Consider the following 20,885-nt stretch of genomic DNA (forward strand, 5'->3'; position numbering starts at 1 on the left):
GATGCTGGCGAGGATGCGGAGAAAGGGGAACCCTCCTACACTGTTGGTGGGAATGCAAGCTGGTGCAACCACTCTGGAAAACAGCATGGAGGTTCCTCAAAATGTTGAAAATAGAACTACCCTATGACCCAGCAATTGCACTGCTGGGTATTTACCCTAAAGATACAAACGTAGTGATCCGAAGGGGCACGTGCACCCGAATGTTTATAGCAGCAATGTCTACAATAGCCACACTATGGAAAGAACCTAGATGTCCATCAACAGATGAATGGATAAAGAAGATGTGACATATATACACAATGGAATACTATGCAGCCATCAAAAGAAATGAAATCTTGCCATTTGCGATGACGTGGATGGAACTAGAGGGTATCATTCTTAGCGAAATAAGTTAATCGGAGAAAGACAACTACCATATGATCTCCCTGATAAGAGGGAGAGGAGATGCAACATGGGGGGTTAAGGGGGTAGGAGAATACTAAATGAAACAAGATGGGATTGGGAGGGAGACAAAACATAAGTGACTCTTAATCTCACAAAACAAACTGAGGGTTGATGGTGGGAGGGGGATTGGGAGAGGGTGGTGGGGTTATGGACGTTGGGGAAGGTATGTGCTATGGTGAATGATGTGAAGTGTGTAAACCTGGTGATTCACAGACCTGTACCGCTGGGGATAAAAATATATTATATGTTTATAAAAAATAAAATAAAATAAAATAAAATGCAAAACACAAAAAAAAGAAAAAAAGAGAATGTCTGTAATTGTCATTGTGGGAAAAGATTCATCAAGTGTAAGTGACTTCCTGCATTCTGTGAATGTACATACAGTTTTCTTCTATGATAGCCAACATTTCTATTCACAGATGTAAGAAGTAAGATCAAATAATTCTAGAAAGTCTCGTTGGGGAAACTGGTTTATGGAAAGGAAGCCCCAAACTGTGCCAGGAAACACGCGATTAATCTCCACCTGCACTTGCTTCCTTTGTGGAAAGGATATTGTTTGGTCTTGAATGCTTATGATCACCTAAGTCTCCCCTGGTGACCTGAGCATCCCCTGGTGATCTGTGCGCCTCTTTAGCCGATGCCCTGGTGTGTCCCTGCAGAGAGGTTTGTCTGAGTTCATACTGATGTCCCTTTACTGTCTTTCCCCTACAGTAAAAGATAGCCATATCCTTGGCTCTCAGGCTGTTTTTCTGCAGATACATGTTCTTGGTTTTGTCTGTGGAAATAGTGAGCAACCCTTCACAGAATCTGCCTGGTATTTGCTACTTCCATCATAGCTAACACCTGAGAACCACTACAGCCCCTTCCCTGGATCCTGGTGGACCAGCTCATGGCATGGCGACTGAAGGTGAATCCAGGTGCTGCACAAGAGTCTCAGGGACCCCCAGGCTTCACCAGGTCTCACTCAGACTCCACCAGCTGTACCTCACACTGGACACCTGCAGACACATGACATTCTGGTCAGGAATTTGTCACATATCCACTGTTTCTATCACTCATATTCAGTCACGTACTCAATATCTTCTGTTCTCCATAAATTACCTTTGTTAAAAACCTCATTTTTTTAAGTGTTCCAAGATTCATTATTTATGCACCACACCCAGTGCTCCATGCAGTATGTCTCCTCCTTAATACCCCCCACCAGTCTCACCCACCCTCTTAACCCCCTCCCCTCCAAAACCCTCAGTTTGTTTCTCAGAGTCCACAGTCCCTCATGGTTCATCTCCCCCTCTGATTTCCTCCCAAATCACTTCCTCTCTCCATCTCCCCATGTCCTCCATAAATTATCTTTTAAAACTGGAAGAAGGAAAACACAAAAGCACTAAGTCCATGCTGAGTCGTCTGTGTTCTTTCCTGATTGCTGAGTGGAACACCTGGGTATGCTGGGGCTGATGCTACTCTCCCAACTGTAGGGTCAGGGCTGGCTTGGTTTAATCAGCATGGGGAGGGCCCTATTTGCATGTACTCTGTGTATTGCCAGATTGGGATATTAGCTGACAGAGAGGGCAGTGATTGTAGCACGTGTGACTGTCTTTGATTTGGTGGTATTGACCACTTCTGAAAAAAAAAATAAATTTTTATTATATATGTTTCCAGAGTATATACCTTGGCTATATCTTCTACTTTGTTTTTTCCATGTTTGCAAAAATCTCAGAATGTAGGTGTCATGTACCCCATAAAAGCTGTGAGCATACACTCAGAATTGGAGAGGTTTTGTGAGGTATCCATGAACACTTGTAGGGTGAGAGTGATCCCAGGATATGGGACGGTGTTCCTCCCCTCAGGACCTGCTGCATCCCGGAATCAGCTGAAGACCAGATTGGGCAGACTCATGAGGAATGTGGAACCTCTCCTGTGATGGGGATGGGATGATTTTGCTTGTTGTAGTGTTTACATGAATTACAGACAGAATCAGATTGTGCAGGTGTTTTTTCAAGTCTTTAACCATCCACTATCTCTGCATTCCTCCTGAGTCATCTTTGTGATTATCTCTCATAGCTTTGGTGCATGTACTTGACACTGGATGAACTGCTCACAGGCAGAGTGTGTGACATGATAAACACAGGTGTCAAAATCAACAGTATCCAGAGTGAGGAAATCAGTTCTCCTGAAAATTTCCTCCACTTTCCCTGGAATTCCTCATTCCTCTTCCCTTCTTCACCCTGTCCCCATATAGTTGTTGTTCTTTCTCATGTCATCTTAGACTCTAATTTTGTAGAATTCATGAATCGGTCATTGTACTACATGTACTGTCTTTGTACGGCTTCTTTGGTTAAGCATCAATCCTTGTGCACACAGCCATGTTGCTGTGTGTATCAGGAATTGCTGGTTTCGAGACTGGTGTCTCCAAAGGCACAGGCTTGGGAGCACAAGCTGGAGGAAGATCTGAAGCGGCAGAAAGCAGCAGCTTACTTTGAGGCTCATCCATGCACTGTCTTGTCCCAGGAGCTCTTGGATCCCAGAAAGAGATACAACCCCTTGTTGTTCATGAACCTTTCCCACTGGCTGTGGAGAAGAGCGCCAAGAGACAGCAGGACAGGAGAATGTTGAGGTAGAAGCTCAGAAATTCCGTTCACTGGAATAGGCCAGACACTGGAGGAAGAGCAGTATGGAAGGAGCTTGTCAGGCTGCAGAAGGAACCTGTGCACATGCAAATCCAAAACACAGGCATCAGGCTGTGGAAGTTATGTCAAGTGGCCAGCCTATGACTGTGCCCATATCGCCCATGTTCTCCACTGGATTCCACTGCTAACCTCAGCTGTGAGCTACAGGCACCATCTGGGAATGGCAACCATTGTTTGCCTCAAACCTGGAGCCTTCTTTCCTGGTCACCAGTGCATGGAGAGGACCCATTTCTGCAGCAACATCTGCCGACACTCCACAGAGTGTACCTAACACCTGTGGACTCTCCTTTTGTTGAGATTTTTCCAACATTGGTGAGGCTCATAAGGAGGATGGACACATGTATGCCTCCTAATGACTTCATGGACTTACTTCCTTTCAGTCATCATGGACCTAGACTGTGCTTTTTAACTCTGACTAGGATGAAAATTCTCTATAGCAACATAGTGCAATTCTGTTGTGTTGCCTCCATAAATCATTCCTCATTTTCCAGAAACTCAGACCTTTTTCTACTTAGGATGGCCTTTTCTCTCTTTTTGTTCTCATTGGTTTTGTACTTTATTAGTGGAATTTGTCATCACACTGTATCCCTTGACCATTGCTTGCTAGCTCCTTGATCTTCATTCCTCCCACTTCTCCTCATACCCCACACATGGGAAATCCAGCAAGGACCCATGGGATCTCTTTACTTCAATGCAGGAGGAAGGTTGACTCCACACAAGTCCCTCCCATGAGCAGGACCCTGTCCCCACCACATGCAACACACATCCTGAGCCAGTGTCCTTCCCTGATTCTATCCAAGTACTTATGCTTGCTGAGAGGCCTGCCCCACTCTCAGCACACATGACAGTGAAGGTGGTGATGGTTTTGTATACCTGAGTGTGTGTGTTTGCGTGTATGTGTGTGTGTGTGAGCTTCCGAGTCCTCTTTCACACCATGTATGGCTGAGAGTCCCTCTGCTTTCCCAGACTGACACTATATTGATGCTGTGAGCATAGTTCGAGACAGTGACCCTATTATGGGTCCTCTTCTATTGCTTTGCATTGTCGATGCCTCTGCAGCCTCATGTCCAGCATGGACGTTCCTACTAGCAAGTTTGCACTGTGAGCTGGGTGGACCTGGGATGCATACTGAGTGCTGCTGGGATTCCCATAAAGGATCAGTTGATGAGCACCAGAATATTTGTAATCCATTGGTACTTAGGGATGAGAATAAACAATGTAACTGACTCTGTATTTTGTGTATTTATATCTATTTTTTTAAAATTTTGTGTAGTTGTTTTCCCATTAGAACAAAGTTTCTAAGTCAGAGAATGAAGAAGTAAGCACAGAATCATGTGTCCAAAGAGGCTTCCTGTGGGGAAACTGCTCTATGGAGAGGAAGTCCCACACCCTGACAGGAAGCCTGCTCATAACCACCATCTTTAGCTGCTTCTGGCGATTAAAGACAGAATTGGTGAGTAGTGTGCACCCCCCGGTGGTCCAGATTCTGTCCCACAGTGAGGTTTGTCTCTGGGCTCACACTGAGGTCCCCTCACTGTGTCTCTCACACATAATACACGGCTGTGTCCTCAGCTCTCAGGCTGTTCATCTGCAGATACAGCGTATTCTTGCCGTTGTCTCTGGGGATGGTGAATCGGCCCTTCACAAAGTCTGTGTAGCTTGTGCTACTTCCATGATTGCTAATATCTGCGACCCACGGCAGCCCATTCCCTGGAGTCTGGCAGACCCAGTTCATGACGTAGCTACTTAAGGTGAATCTGGAGGCTGCACAGAGAGTCTCAGGGATCCCCCCAGGCTCCACCAGGTCTCCACCGGGCTCCACCAGCTGCACCTCACACTGGACACCTGCAGACAGAAGATATCCTAGTCAGGAAACTATCACATACCCACTGTTTCCCTCACACACATCCACTTGCATATTTAATGTCCATCATTCTCCATAAATTACCTTTTAAAAGAACACAAAGGATTTGTTAACTCTTTCCTTTGTTGTGCAAAAGCTTTTGCTCTTGATGAAATCCCAATAGTTCATTTTTGCCCTTGCTTCCCTTGCCTTTGCCGATCTTCCTAGGAAGAAGTTGCTATGGCTGAGGTTGAAGTGATTGCCGCCTGTGTTCTCCTTAAGGATTTTGATGGTTTCCTTTCTCACATTGAGGTCCTTCATCCATTTTGAGTCTATTTTCATGTGTGGTGTAAGGAAATGATCCAATTTCATTTTTCTGCATGTGGCTGTCCAATTTTCGCAACACCATTTGTTGAAGAGACCGTCTTTATTCCATTGGACATTCCTTCCTGCTTTGTCCAAGATTAGTTGACCATAAGTTGAGAGTCTATTTCTAGGCTTTCTATTCTGTTCCATTGATTGATATGTTTGTTTTTGTGCCAGTAAAATACTGCCTTGATGATGACAGCTTTGTAATAGAGCTTGAAGTCTGGAAACTTTGGCTTTCTTTTTCAATATTGCTTTGGCTATTCGAGGTCTTTTCTGGTTCCATATACATTTTAGGATAATTTGTTCCATTCCTTTGAAAAAAATGGATTGGATTTTGATAGGGATTGCATTAAATGTGTAGATTGCTTTAGGTAGTATAGACATTTTCACAATATTTGTTCTTCCAATCCATGAGCATGGAACATTTTTCCATTTCTTTGTGTCTTCCTTAAAGACAACTGACAGAATGGGAGAAAATATTTGCAAATGACAAGGATGCCCACTCTCACTACTCTTGTTCAACATAGTATTAGAAGTCCTAGCAACAGCAATCAGACAACAAAGAGAAATAAAAGGTATCCAAATTGGCAATGAAGAAGTCAAACTCACTCTCTTCACAGATGACATGATTCTTTATATGGAAAACCCAAAGGACTCCACCCCCAAAATACTAGAACTCATACAGCAATTCAGTAACGTGGCAGGATACAAAGTCAATGTACAGAAATCAGTGGCTTTCTTATACACTAACAATGAAAATACAGAAAGGGAAATTAGAAAATGGATTCCATTTACTATAGCACCAAGAACCATAAGATACCTGGGAATAAACCTCACCAAAGGGGTAAAGGATCTGTACTCGAGGAACTACAGAACACTCATGAAAGAAATTGAAGAAGACACAAAAAGATGGAAGACCATTCCATGCTCTTGGATTCGAAGAATAAACATTGTTAAAGTGTCTATACTGCCAGAGCAATCTATACTTTTAATGCCATTTGCAGCTTCCAGTCAGTGACGGGAGAAGAATTAGGCACAAACAAGTGAGCTGCAAGAGATTGGGAGCAGGGGACAACAGTCGAAAAGGACTGATGCCCCAAGCAACTCCACAGTCTCTCTTTTATTGGATAGAAACAATAGCCAACAGAAGAACCAATGAAGGTCAAACATCAGTCACATGTCTTGCAGACAAGGGAGGAGGAGGGTAAAGTTTATAGTTAACCAAGCATTTTCAAAGGACACACCTAACTAACAACGGGCATTTCTGGGATGAGAAAGAGCAATAATGGAAAAGGGAAGCAGGCGGTTTTCATTCCGCCCTGAACTGGGAGGGCGTTCCCGGGTGCTCGGCTTCCCTGAAGCAGGTGGTGTTCCCCCCTGGGCGGGCCAGGCATTCCTGGCTGCCTGGCTTCTGTGAAGGGGCGGCTTCCCGCCCTGAGCGAGCCGGGCATCCCCAGCTGCCCAGCTTCACGGTCGTATATCGTCCTTCTCCCCAAAGACCTGTTGCCAGTATATGTATTTCTTAAGGCCATATCTACATGTGCTTGGCAACTAGTAAAATCCTCCAAGGGTTACAGTTTAAGTAACAAATTGTTCCGGGGGGCAGTGGCATCTCCCCCCTTTTGTTTGTGAAGGAGTAGAGAAGTTGATTTTGCAGCTTCTTGATTTTTCAGTCGTTGGAGGGATTTTTGCATGCTTCTGAGGACTAAGCATAAAAAGATTATAGCAATAAGAAAAATAATCATTCCACTTATAACACCAAGAACAGTTTGTGTGATCCAAGCAGAAGGGTTTAAATCAGACAGAATATCATTAATTCTTTGAGTAAAACTCACTCCTGGAACGGATTGTAATGATGAGTGAGTAATACTTAGAATTGTATCTTGAAGTTGTTTAATATTTAAGGTTAGATAATCACCATAATTGTTAGTAATATGTCGGCGAATTTTGCTCCAAGACACTTCTGATTCATTATAGGCATGGGGAGTAACACAGAAAGAAGAAACATTCCAATCACATAAAATATGAAGTCTAAGTTTTATATTCTGAAGATCATCTCCTATGTATATCATGGCTGTTTCTAAATGAGAGATACGTTCATCTAATTTTTGATCTATGATCGTTTGTTGATTCCAGGCCTTGCTAGCATTCTCATGCCACTTCTGTACAAATTGTGTAGTTTGTACAGTTTGATGCAAGGCCATTCCTGCAGTGGTAGCTGTAGCAGTAATGGCTATAATTCCTAGAATAACTGTTATAAGCAACCCAACAAATCTTTTTGTCCTACTGACCCAGTTATTCAAAACTGTGAAAAGTATATGTACGTCTGGAGAGCCTTCCCAAACACAGTGGTGCTTCACCAGTAGCCAAATGCCTATTCTTCTTCTAGCTAAAACAATGATAGAATTGTCTGTATAAACATTTTTATCTACACAGGTGAACATCTTACAGTTTAGACAGTCTATTTCTCTATTACTATGAATAAAAGTCATTTTTCCAATAACAAAAACATCAGGATCTCTAACACAAGCTCTTACCCATTCTCCATCCAAAGGAAAAAAGAAAATGCATAGTTATTAGACTGATGAATGTAAGAGCCATTCCAAACTCTTACGTGACTTAAAGGGGTAGTGACCTTCCATAAATTCTTTTGTCTTTTATGATAATCAACAAAAGGAGATGGCATAGAAAGTCCTTGCCCAAGTCAGACCAGAGGTGCATCTCCTGAAGCTAAGATTTGCGGTAAAATGGGATCATTAAAAACTTGCATTTTAACTTTTGATGAGGGGAGCAGGGTTCCCTAGTACAATTGGTGACTGCCATCCCCTTAGGGGACCAGTCCCATACAATTCCATAGGAATCATTAATAACAATACTGGGGTGAGAAGCTCGACATTCCTTCCATAAAGGGCGAATTCCCTCATCAGACCACATTTTGTGTTGGTTTGCATTTGGGAATAGGGGGTGCTGCATTATAGCTAGGATCCCGTTATTTGTAGGCTTGGAATCCTTTAATGGAGAGTAAATGTAACTGAACTTTAGTCAAATAATTGTTAGTAGGAAGGTCCACCAACCATCTCTGATCACCAGGGACAAGGCAACTGGAAGGATTGCCGATACATATTGGCCTATTTTGATATCCAAAAGTAAGATTAATATTTGTGCCCTGCTTGCCCACAGTTTCAACACTATCCTTTAAATTCTGGTGGCCTTAATAGTTTCTTTCTCCTCCTGGATAGCATGTTCAGGTTCCTCTTTTTTAGTTTCTCCTGAACATTCATTATCGCTCTCCGAATCAGGGGTTTGTAAAGGTTCCAAAACGGAGTGAATGAGGGTCCGAGTAGGCCATATAGTAACTGGAATTTGCTTTCCTTTAGTATACGAAAGTTTTAACTCGTGACCTACTTTTCCCCATGTTTGTAAATCTAAAGTCCCTAATATAGGGAACCAGGAGCAATGTTCTTTAATTACCTTTAAAAGCTCCATAAGTTGGCCCTCGCTGACTTTTGCTCCTCCAGCCTTCAGGAGCCTTCTCAATAAACAAACGTAAGGGCGATAATCGTTTGTGCTCTCTAGATTACCCATACACTGAGATAATGGCCCACAACTCACCAGCGGGAAAAAGGCACGGCCGTGCAAAACTCATGTTGGGGCTTCTTCTCCTGTATAATTTCTGATCAGATCGGGTCTGGTCTGGCCCCACGTTCGGGTGCCACTTGCCGCTTCCAGTTGGCGACGGGAGAAGAATTAGGCACAAACAAGTGAGCTGCAAGAGATTGGGAGCAGGGGACAACAGTCGAAAAGGACTGCTGCCCCAGGCAACTCCACAGTCTCACTTTTTTTTTTTTAAGATTTTATTGATTTATTTGTCAGAGAGAGAGAGGGAGAGAGAGCGAGCACAGGCAGACAGAGAGGCAGGCAGAGGCAGAGGGAGAAGCAGGCTCCCCGCCAAGCAAGGAGCCCAATGTGGGACTCGATCCCAGGACGCCGGGATCATGACCTGAGCCGAAGGCAGCTGCTTAACCAACTGAGCCACTCAGGCGTCCCCACAGTCTCACTTTTATTGGAGAGAAACAATAGCCAACAGAAGAACCAATGAAGGTCAAACATCAGTCACAAGTCTTGCAGGCAAGCGAGGAGGAGGATAAAGTTTATAGTTAACCAAGCATATTCAAAGGACACACCTAACTAAAAACGGGCTTTTCTGGGATGAGAAAGGAGCGATAACGGAAAAGGGAAGCAGGCGGTTTTCGTTCCACCCTGAGCTGACCAGGAGTTCCCGGGGGCTCAGCTTCCCTAAAGCAGGTGGTGTTCCCCCCTGGGCGGGCCAGGCGTTCCTGGCTGCCCGGCTTCTGTGATGGGGAGGCCTCCCGCCCTGAGCAAGCTGGGCATCCCCAGCTGCCCAACTTCATGGTGGTATATCGTCCTTCTCCCCAAAGACCTGTTGCCAGTATATATATTTCTTAAGGCCATATCTAAATGTGCTTGGCAACTAGTAAAATCCTCCAAGGGTTACAGTAACAATTACAAGTAACAAATTGTTCCGAGGGGCAGCGGCAGCCATTCCGATCAAAATTCCACCGGTATTCTTCAAAGAGCTGGAGCAAATAATCCAAAAATTTGTATGGAACCAGAAGAGACCCCGAATCACTAAGGAAATGTTGAAAAACAAAAATAAAACTGGGGGCATCACCTTACCTGATTTCAAGCTTTACTACAAAGCTATGATCACCAAGACAGCATGGTACTGGCATAAAAATAGACACATAGACCAGTGGAACAGAGTAGAGAGCCCAGATATGGATCCTCAACTCTATGGTCAAATAATCTTCAACAAAACAGGAAAAAATATGCAGTGGAAAAAAGACAGTCTCTTCAATAAATGGTGCTGGGATAACTGGACTGCTATATGTAGAAGAATGAAACTCGACCATTCTCTTCCATGGTACACAAAGATAAACTCGAAATGGATAAAAGACATCAACGTAAGACAGGAATCCATCAGAATCCTAGAGGAGAACATAGGCAGTAATCTCTTCGATATCAGTCACAGCAACTTCTTTCAAGATATGTCTCCAAAGGCAAAGGAAACAAAAGCCAAAATAAACTTTTGGGACTTCACTAAAATCAAAAGCTTCTGCACAGCAAAGAAACAGTCAAGAAAACAAAGAGGCAACCCACAGAATGGGAGAAGATATTTGCAAATGACAGTACAGACAAAAGATTGATATCCAGGATCTAAAAAGAACTCCTCAAACTCAACACATGCAAACAACATATCAGATAAAGGACTAGTATCCAAATCTATAAAAGGCTCAGCAAACTTAACACCCAAAGAACAAATAATCCAATCAAGAAATGGGCAGAAGACATGAACAGACATTTCTGCAAAGAAGACATCCAGATGGTCAACAGACACCTGAAAAAATGTTCCACATCCCTCGGTATCAGGGAAATACAAATCAAAACCATAATGAGACACCACCTCACACCATTCAGAATGGCTAAAATTAACAAGTCAGGAAATGACAGATGTTGGCGAGGATGCAGAGAAAGGGGAACCCTCCTAAACTGTTGGTGGGAATGCAAGCTGGTGCAACCACTCTGGAAAACAGCATGGAGATTCCTCAAAAAGCTGAAAATAGAACTACCCTATGACCCAGCAATCGCACTATTGTGTATTTACCCTAAAGATACAAATGTAATGATCTGAAGGGACACTGCACCCGAATGTTTATAGCAGCAATGTCCACAATAGCCAAAATATGGCAAGAACCTAGATGTCCTCAACAGATGAATGGATAAAGAAGGAGTGGTATATATATACAATGGAATACTATGCAGCCATCAAAAGAAATGAAATCTTGTTATGTGTGATGACGTGGATGGAACTAGACGGTATCATGCTTAGTGAAATAAGCCAAACAGAGAAAGACAATGATCATTTATGATCTCCCCGATGTGAGGAAGTTGAGAGGGAACATGGTGGGCTTGGGGGGTAGGAAAAGAATAAATGAAACAAGATGGGATTGGGAGGGAGACAAACCATAACAGACTCTTAACCTCACAAAACAAACTGAGGGTTGCTGGGGGGAGGGGAGTCGGGAGAGGGTGGTGGGGTTATGGACATTGGGAAGGATATGTGCTATGGTGAGTGCTGTGAAAAGTGAAAAACTGGCGATTCACAGAACTGTACCCCTGGGGATAAAAATACATTATATGTTTATAAAATAATTTAAAAAATAATAAATAATTAAAAAAATAAAAGAACAAAAAGGAAAACCCAGCCAAGCACAAACTCCATGATGAGTTGTCTGTGTTCTGTCCTAATCACTGAATCGGAACACCTGGGAATCCTGGGGTGGGGCTCCTCTCCCAGCTGCAAGTTTCTGGCTGTGATGTTTTAATCAGCAAAGGGAGGGCCCTATTTGCATGTCTTCTGACTATATAGCCAGTTCCAGTCTTAGATTCCATCCTTTACTAGTTAAGAAAGCAAAGATTGCATTAGGTTTGAAGATCACTTTGTTTAGATGGCACTGTGACTAGAGGAAGTTTTCTAATCTGTGAACACAGTTATCTTTCCATTTTTCTATGCACTTTTATAAGTCTTTCATCAATGTTCATCATTTTTAGTGTACAGTCTCAACTCCTTATTGAATGTTAACCCAAAATATTTTATTTCCTGTGTCAGTGTAAATGGAATTATTTTATCAATTTCTTTTTTTTAAAGATATTTGTTGTTATCGTGTGGAGACATAGCTTTATTTTGTATGTTGATTTTGTAACCTGGAGTTTCCCAGATATCGTTGTTTAGTTCAAAGATTTTTGTCTCTCTGAGCGTGCCATTTGTAGTGTTTGATTGTGTATAAGAACATGTCATATGCGGGGACCCCTGGATGGCTCCATCATTAAGCCTCTGCCTCCAGCTCAGGTCATGATCCCAGGGTGCTGGGATCGAGACCCACATCAGGTTCCTTGCTCAGCAGGGACCCTTCTTCCTCTGCCTGCTTTTCTCCCTGCTTGTACTAGCTCTCTTGTTCTCTCTCTCTCTGACAAATAAATAAATAAAGTCTTTAAAAACCACACATATCATATGCAAACAAAGAATTTTTCTTCCTGTTACTGATTTAAATATATTTATTTTTTTATTGGCTAATTTCTCTGGGTAGGTCTTCCTGTTGTCAATGTAGAAAACATTCCCTTCTTATCTTCTGGGTTCTTTGTTGGGTCGAAATATTCAGTAGCTGCAGGACAGATGTAAGGGGAAAATGAATTTCATTTTGCACATGCATCAGATCCCTAAAATATGAACTCAGAAAATGACCGAAGTAGACAGCACTTGTGCCACTTAGATAACAAAAGATTGGATTTGCAAAGATTTAAGGCAAAGATTTGGGTCAGTAAATTAGTGAAGAACCAACAAGGTTTGTTTTCATAGTCTTCTGGGCCCTAAGTTCCATATGCTGGTGCTGAGGATGGTTCTACCCTCCTGGTACAGGGAAGGGAACTTTCCCACAGGAGATTGATTTCCTGCTGTCAGGAGGACAAAGGAGGCTCAGAAGGTCCTTCCACTGACAGGTTCTCAAGTGACTTTAGTTCACAGTAACTCAGGGACCAGATGACCTATTTGGAATTGCACATCTTATTCTCCTTCATGATACCATGTTGAATGCTCATGGTAGGAGTGAGCATCCTTGCCTGTCTCTTGACATGACAGGAAAGGCTTCAGGTTCTCACTGTTTAATATGATGTACAGTGTGGGTTTTTCATCTATAGCCATGAGCATGTGGAGGTAATTTCCATCTGTTCCTCAATTGTTGAGGCACTTTAATGATGAACATGTGTTGAAATTTCTCAGATAGTTTTAGGCATCAGTGGAGAACATTATGTAGATCCAATCCTTCCCTCTCTTAATGCAGAGTGTCCCATATATTGATCTGTGTATGTTGAGTGATTTTTGTTTCTGAAGGACGATTTGCACTAGGTCATCATGTATGATTTTTCAATGTACTTTGCATTCAATATGCCTGGATTTTTACAGGCATGTTCATGTGAGATACTGGCCTGAGTTTTCAGGTCTTGAGGAGTCTTTGCCTGGCTTTGTTGTCGGTGTCATGCCGGCTTTATAGAATGAATTTGGACATATTACTTTCCTGTCAGGTTTTTGGGAAGAGACTGAGAAATATTGGCCTTTATTCTTGTTTAAATATTTGGTGTAATTCATAGGTAAAACAATCTGATCCTGGACTGGTTTCTTTGTCTGTTCGTTCACTTTTGATTTGTTTTTTGTTTTTGTTTTTGAGGCAGAAGGCTTTAGATTATGAATTTGGTCTTCTTATTAGTTTTTTTCTGTTCATTTTCTTTTTCTTCATGAAACAGTCTTGGTGTATTGATAAATCTAGAAATTTTCTAATTTTCCCTTTGTTATTCCAATGTTGCTCTGTAAATATCTTAGTATTTTCTTCATGTTCCTTTTCATTTATTTGGTGTCAGCTACTTCTTCTCTTTGAACTCTGTATTTGTTTGAGGTTTACCTATTTTTCTAGTCTACCTATGATTTTAAATTACATTTGTCTCTTCAAAATACCAATTTCAATCTCCTTGATTTTGTACTTGCATAGTTTCAATTTCTTTTTTTCTCTTCTAATAATTTCAATGTTAATTAAACCATTAAAATACCAATGATCTTTTTACAGAAATAGAAAAAAAATCCTTATACATATAGAAATACAAAGCACATGGCTGTGGCAACACAATCATGAGAAGAAAGACCAAGTTCCTGGGGACATAATATTCCTTCTTTATAAATATAATGCAGAGGTATATTAACTACAATGGTCTATGACTAGCATACAATCATACTCATAGGCAGTGCAGTGGATTATGGAGACAAGAATGAAAGTCTTCATATGCAGTCAGCATATTCCCCGCAAGTTATTTAAGAAAACACAGTGGGGAAAGGATAGTGTCTATAACAAATGGTGTTGGATATCCACATGCAAAATCATGATATTGGGTCCTTATCTTATAACATACAGATATATAGATCCAGGAAATCTCACAGTGGATTAAAGACTTAAGCAAAAAACCTGACCCCCAAACCCCCACATTGGGAAGGGCACGTATTGCATGGAGCACTGGGTGTGGTGCAAAAACAATGAATACTGTTATGCTGAAAAGAAATAAAAAAGAAAAAAACAAAAACATAAGAGACTCAACTATAGAGAACTGAGGGTTGCTAGAGGGGATGTGGGTGGGGAGATGGGGTAATGGGGTGATGGGCATTAGGGAGGACATATCATGTAATGAGCACTGGGTGTTATACACAACTAATGAATCACTAAATACCACCCCTCAAATTAATAATTCACTGTATGTTAACTAGCTTGAATTTAAATAAATAAAATAAATTAAGAAAAGAAAACAAAGGGGAACAAACATCATGACATTTGCTCAGCTATGGTTTATTTGTTATAAAAGTGAAATCACAGGAAACAAGAGCAGAGACAGACAGGTGGGACTACATCAAACTACAAAGTGTGCAGAAAAATGTTGGCAGCGCAAGAAGGTAGCCTATGAAATGGGAGACAGTGCTCAACCAAATATTGAGAAGGAGTTAACATTCAAAAAGCAGAAGGGACTCCTTAACCTCAACAGAAACTATCAAAAACACATTAATAAAAATTAACAAATCACAAGATTAAAAAATTTGGGCAAGGATGGGGCATCTGAATGACTCAGTAGATTTTGAGTCCATCTTTTGATTTCTGATCAGGTAATGACAAAGGTCCTGGGATTGAGCCCTGTCACAGGCTCTGTGTTCATTGGGAATCTATTGGACATTTTCTTTCTTCTCCATCTGCTCCTCTTCTCATTTTTTTCTTTCTTTCACATATATAAATAATATATTTCAAAAAATTTGGGCCAAGTTCTTCCATATTCTTTTCTCTATAGAAGATAAATAAAAATGGTGGCTTCTAGGTGACTCAGTTTATTAATTATCTGCCCTCAGCTCAAATTACGACCTGGAATTGAGTCCCACATTGGGCTCTGTCATCCCCTAGGAATCTGTTTCTCCCTCTCTTTCTGCCCCTCTGTGCACTTGATGAATTTCTGTCTGTCCCTCATATAAAAAAATCTTGGAAAAGAATACAACCAAATGTCTATCAGTGATCAACATCACTAATCATCAGCGAAACCCAACTCTACACCAGTGAGAAAGCATCCCACAGCTCTTAACAAGTCTATGAAAAAAAAAAAAAAAACAAAGAAAATGAGAATGGACCAAGTGTTGGTGATGATGTGGAAAAGCCAACCCTGTAATAAACTTTAAAAAAAATTTTTCAGTGTTCCAAGATTCATTGTTTATGCTCCACACACAGTGCTCCATGCAATACATGCCCTCCTTAATTCCCACCACCAGACTCACCTAACCCTCAATCCCCTCCACTCCAAAACCCTCAGTTTCTTTCTCAGAGCGCACAGTCTCTCATGGTTCAACTCTCCCTCTGATATTCCACAATTCAGTGATCCTTTCCTTCTTCTAATGTCCTCCATGTTATTCCTTATGTTCCACAAGTAAGTGAAACCATATGATAATTGACTCTCTCTGCTTGACTTATTTCCTCAGCATCATCTCCTCCAGTACCGTCCATGCTGATACAAATGTTGGGTATTCATCCTTTCTGATGGAGGCATAATACTCCATAGTGTATATGGATCACATCTTCCTTATCCATTCATCCGTTGAAGGGCATCTTGGCTCCTTCCACAGCTTGGTGACTGTGGACATTGCTTCTATGAACATTGGGGTTCAATGGCCCTTCTTCTAACTACATCTGTATCTTTGGGATAAATATCACCAAACTACTAAAACTCATACAGCAATTCAGTAATGTGGCACGATATAAAATCAATGTACAGAAATCAGTTTCTTTCTTATACACTAACAATGAAAGCACAGAAAGGGAAATTAGAGAATCGATTCCATTTACTATAGCACCAAAAACTATAAGATACCTGGGAATAAACTTAACCAGGAGGTAAAGGATATGTACTGGAGGAACTACAGAACACACACGAAAGAAATTGAAGAAGACATGAAGAGATGGAAGACTATTCCACCTCATGGATCAGAAGAATAAACATTGTGAAAATGTCTATACTGTCTAAAGCAATCTATACTTTCAATGCCATTCCGATCAAAATTCCACTTGCAATTTTCAAAGAGCTGGAACAAACAATCCTAAAATTTGTATGGAATCAGAAGAGACCCCGAACTGCTAAGGAAATATTGAAACAGAACAACTGAACTGGGATGACATGTTGCCTGATTCAAGCTTCACTACAAAGCTGTGATCACCAAGACAGCATGGTACTGGCACAAAAACAGACACATAGACCAGTGGAACCGATTAGAGTGCCCATATATGGACCCTCAACTCTACGGTCAAATAATCTTAGATAAAGCAGGAAAAAATATCCAGAGAAAGAAAGACAGTCTCTTTAATAAATGGTGCTGGGGAAAATGGACAGCTATACGTAGAAGAATGAAACTCGACCATTCCCTTAAACCATACACAAAGATAAACTCAAAATGTATAAAAGACCTCAACGTGAGACAGGAATCCATCAGAATCCTAGAGGAGAACATAGGCAGTAATCTCTTCAACATCAGCCAGAGCTACTTCTTTTATGATATGTCTCCAAAGGCAAAGGAAACAAAAGCGAAAATGAACTTTTGGGACTTCATCAAAATCAAAAGCTTCTGCACAGCAAAGGAAATGGTCAGTAAAACGGGGAGGCAACCCAGGAATGGGAGAACATATATGCAATTACAGTACAGACAAAAGGCTGATATCCAGGATCTATAAGGAACTCCTCAAACTCAACAGACAGAAAACAGATAATCATGTGAAAAAATGGGCAGAAGACGTGAACAGACACTTCTCCAATGAAGACATACAAATGGCTATCAGACACATGAAAAAATGTTCATCATCACTACCCATCAGGGGGATTCAAATTGAAACCACATTGATATACCACCTTACACCACTTAGAATGGCCAAAATTAGCAAGACAGGAAATAACATGTGCTGGAGAGGATGTGGAGAAAGGGGTACCCTCTTCCACTGTTGGTGGGAATGCAAGTTGGTGCAGCCACTTTGGAGAACATTGTGGAGATTCCTCAAGAAATTAAAAATAGAGCTTCCCTAGGACCCTGCCATTGCACTACTGGGTAATTACCACAAAGATACAGATGTAGTGAAAAGAAGGTCCACCTGTACCCCAATGTTTATAGCAGCAATGGCCACAGTCCCCAAACTGTGGAATGAATCAAGATGCCCTACAAGGGATGAATGGATAAGGAAGATGTGGTCCATATACACTATGGAGTATGATGCCTCCATCAGAAAGGATGAATACCCCAACTTTTGTAGCAACATGGACGGGACTAGAAGAGATTATGCTGAATGAAATAAGTCAAGCAGAGAGAGTCAATTATCATATGGTTTCACTTATTTGTGGAGCATAACAAATAGCATGGAGGACAAGGGGAGATGGAGCGGAGAAGGGAGTTGAGGGAAATTGGAAGGGGAGGTGAACCATGAGAGACTATGGACTCTGAAAAACAATCTGAGGGGTTTGAAGTGGTGGGGGGTGGGAGGTTGGGGGAATCAGGTGGTGGGTATTAGAGAGGGCACGGATTGCATGGAGCACTGGGTGTGGTGCAAAACAATGAATACTGTTATGCTGAAAAGAAATTTAAAAAAGTATTATTTAGGATCTATTATAATAAGTAATCATTATTGCTTTCATTTATATTAACTATTTTATCTCAAATGTCTCCCCAGTGTGAGAAAAATTTATTTGGAAGAAAATAGGACTGCTTTTTATTTTGATTCCTAATAAACTCATACTACAATAGATACATATTTATGTTTACTTATATGCAAAATATGTATATAATATTTGTTTTGAATGATTTGGGGTCACAGTAAATTGAATGCTGATTTTTTTATTACTAATTGTGTGACTTCAGGCAAATTATTTAACATCTTAACATCAGTGTATTCATCTATAAAATGAGATAATGTGCTCGCTTCGGCAGCACATCTACTAAAATTGGAACGATACAGAGAAGATTAGCATGGCCCCTGCGCAAGGATGACACGCAAATTCGTGAAGCGTTCCATATTTTTTAGGCCTGATCCTGTGGGCCTCGGCTCTGCGGTCTGTTTTCGGAAGACGGTTCTTAGAGTGCTGGTAAAGTGAAAATAAGGTGCCACTTCACCTGCATGATTGGAGGAAGATCAACAATGGCCGCTGTGAGGAAGGTCACTGACAAGCGGCATAACCCAGTGGAAAGCATCTGTAGAAAAATCAGAGCCATCCAAAAGAGAGAAGACATTTCAGATCCAGTTCGACAGATTCTCAAATACCAGTCGAGCAATTTTGATAGTCCGCAGATTAACACTGAGAAAGATATTGAAGAGGTTCTGAAGAACATGGTGACCACTCCTATTCCCTCGCCCAACACTTTCTTCTCAAGTACCGCGAGAGACAATGCCATCATTACATCTCCTCAAATAAGGTCTCCAAGAACCCCATCCATTTCTCATCTCTGCTCTCCCGAGAATGCCACATATCCTGTTCCTCTCACAAGTTCTGAACACCTCTCAAGGCCAAGACCTGAGAGCTGACAGAATTCTACATCCTGGGCATCACAGACCAGGAAAGGGGAGCACTTCTCTACCAAGGATTTGAATAACCATTGTGAAAATCATTTTAATGCCTTAACACTTGACTTTGATTCAACCTCTGATAAAAACTCTGAATGTCTTACTCCTCAGGAATCAGTGGTGAAAAAATTATCTCTAAATGAAGCTGGTAAATATTAATCTTTTAATGTTTGTTCTTCCAATAAAGGAATAAGCATATCAAAAAAATGAGATATTTAAGGATCTTATTTATAGGATTGTTTCAAGATTTAAATGAAATAATCCACGAAAAACATCAAGTAGAGCTTGGCACACCGTTATGTTTAATAAGTGTTAACCATTCTATCATTGTTATCTTTGCCATCATTACTTTTCTAAACATAAAAATATTATCAGGAAACAAACTGAGGGTTGCTGGAAGGGAGGGAAGTGGGAGTGGGAGGGATGGGGTCACTGGGTGATGGACATTGGAGAGGGTATGTGCTATGGTGAATGCTAATGTATTGTGTAAGGCTGTTGAGTCACAGACCTGTACCCCTGAAATAAATAATATATTATATGTCCAAAAATAAAAAAAATAAACAATGATTCTGGAACACTGAAATTTAAAAAATAAACAAAAATAAATAATTAGTCACACACAAAAAAATAAAAAAATAAGAAAAAAGCAGCAGGTACTGGAATACATGGGTGGTATCAGACAGTGGGGACCAGGGGAACAACACATCATAAACATGCATCCTCATGCCTGGGCTTGTTTCCTGCAGAGGAATGGGAGGTATAAGGGAAGGCCAGCTGACTCTTGTTCATGTTCAGGCTGTGACCCAGCCTGGCCCAGGAGCTCAGGACGACCACACTTGGGCAGGATGTGGGATGCAAGGTGTTTGGACACCTGCCAGTGAGGTGTGGGCACAGACGAGTAAGGAAATGCCAACCCATATGGCACCACACAGAGAGTCATGACTGTTTTAGTTAATGTCCACAACCGGTCAGGAATCAAATTGATAAAAATACAAAAAGTTGAGTGTCATCACTCTAGATCCCAATAGTTATGACCTTTGGGACATAATTTCTCTCTTTCTACCTAAATTAGAGAAAACGTTAAAATTATTCTGGAACTTTAAAACCATTCACTAAATATATAAGCATAAATTTTCTGTTAGTCATTAAAAATACCTGCCTTTATTTTAGAAAAAAAAAAAAAAAAACCACACAACATAATACGTAGAATCTTAAATATTTGAAGTGCAATGGTGACAAGCATATCCACCACATGATTTCACACTGAAGCATCTCCAACAGAGTCTCATTTCTTCCACCACACCTGACATGTGGACCATCCCTGCCATGATCAGTGCTTCAGGACTAGACCTTAGTCTTGCCCCTCATAGGATGTCATCTGCACCTTTCCACGAGCTCCCTGGTGTTACTGGTTTAATTGAGTAGAGTTGAGTTGCATAGAGTATGTTAATGTTTACCAGTTGTGTTGTTCTTTTCTTCTCTCACATAGAAAGCATATAAACAGAAGGCAACTATGCAAAAGTTAAAATAAAGGAAATGGAGCATTATGACTCCATCAAAAAGGATGAATACCCAACTTTTGTAGCAACATGGATGGGACTGGAAGAGATTATGCTGAGTGAAATAAATCCAGCAGAGAGAGTCAGTTATCATATGGTTTTGCTTATTTGTGGAGCATAAGGAATAACACGGAGGACATGGGTAATTGGAGAGAAGGGAGTTGGAGGGAATTGGAGGGGGAGATGAACCATGACAGGCTGTGTACTCTGAGAAACAAACTGAGGGTTTTGCAAGGGAGGG

The 20,885-nt window shown here is 41.2% G+C and overlaps 1 non-coding gene and 1 gene segment (V, D, J or C); one reads left to right on the top strand and one right to left on the bottom strand.

The window, feature by feature from the left end:
- Window positions 1-221: 221 nt before the first annotated feature.
- Window positions 222-20,885, bottom strand: part of LOC125104246 (immunoglobulin heavy variable 3-74-like) — a 227,296-nt gene continuing 206,632 nt past the window's right edge. Inside the window, 2 exon segments of the V gene segment in view lie at window positions 222-233; window positions 4,664-4,973. Coding sequence covers window positions 4,672-4,973 — 302 coding nt within the window.
- LOC125105741 (U6 spliceosomal RNA) lies at window positions 18,439-18,545 on the top strand. The gene has a single exon (XR_007129008.1). It is a non-coding gene; the product is annotated as a U6 spliceosomal RNA (small nuclear RNA).

Source organism: Lutra lutra, chromosome 7, assembly GCF_902655055.1.
Source record: "Lutra lutra chromosome 7, mLutLut1.2, whole genome shotgun sequence".
In the NCBI taxonomy this organism is placed as follows: domain Eukaryota; kingdom Metazoa; phylum Chordata; class Mammalia; order Carnivora; family Mustelidae; genus Lutra; species Lutra lutra.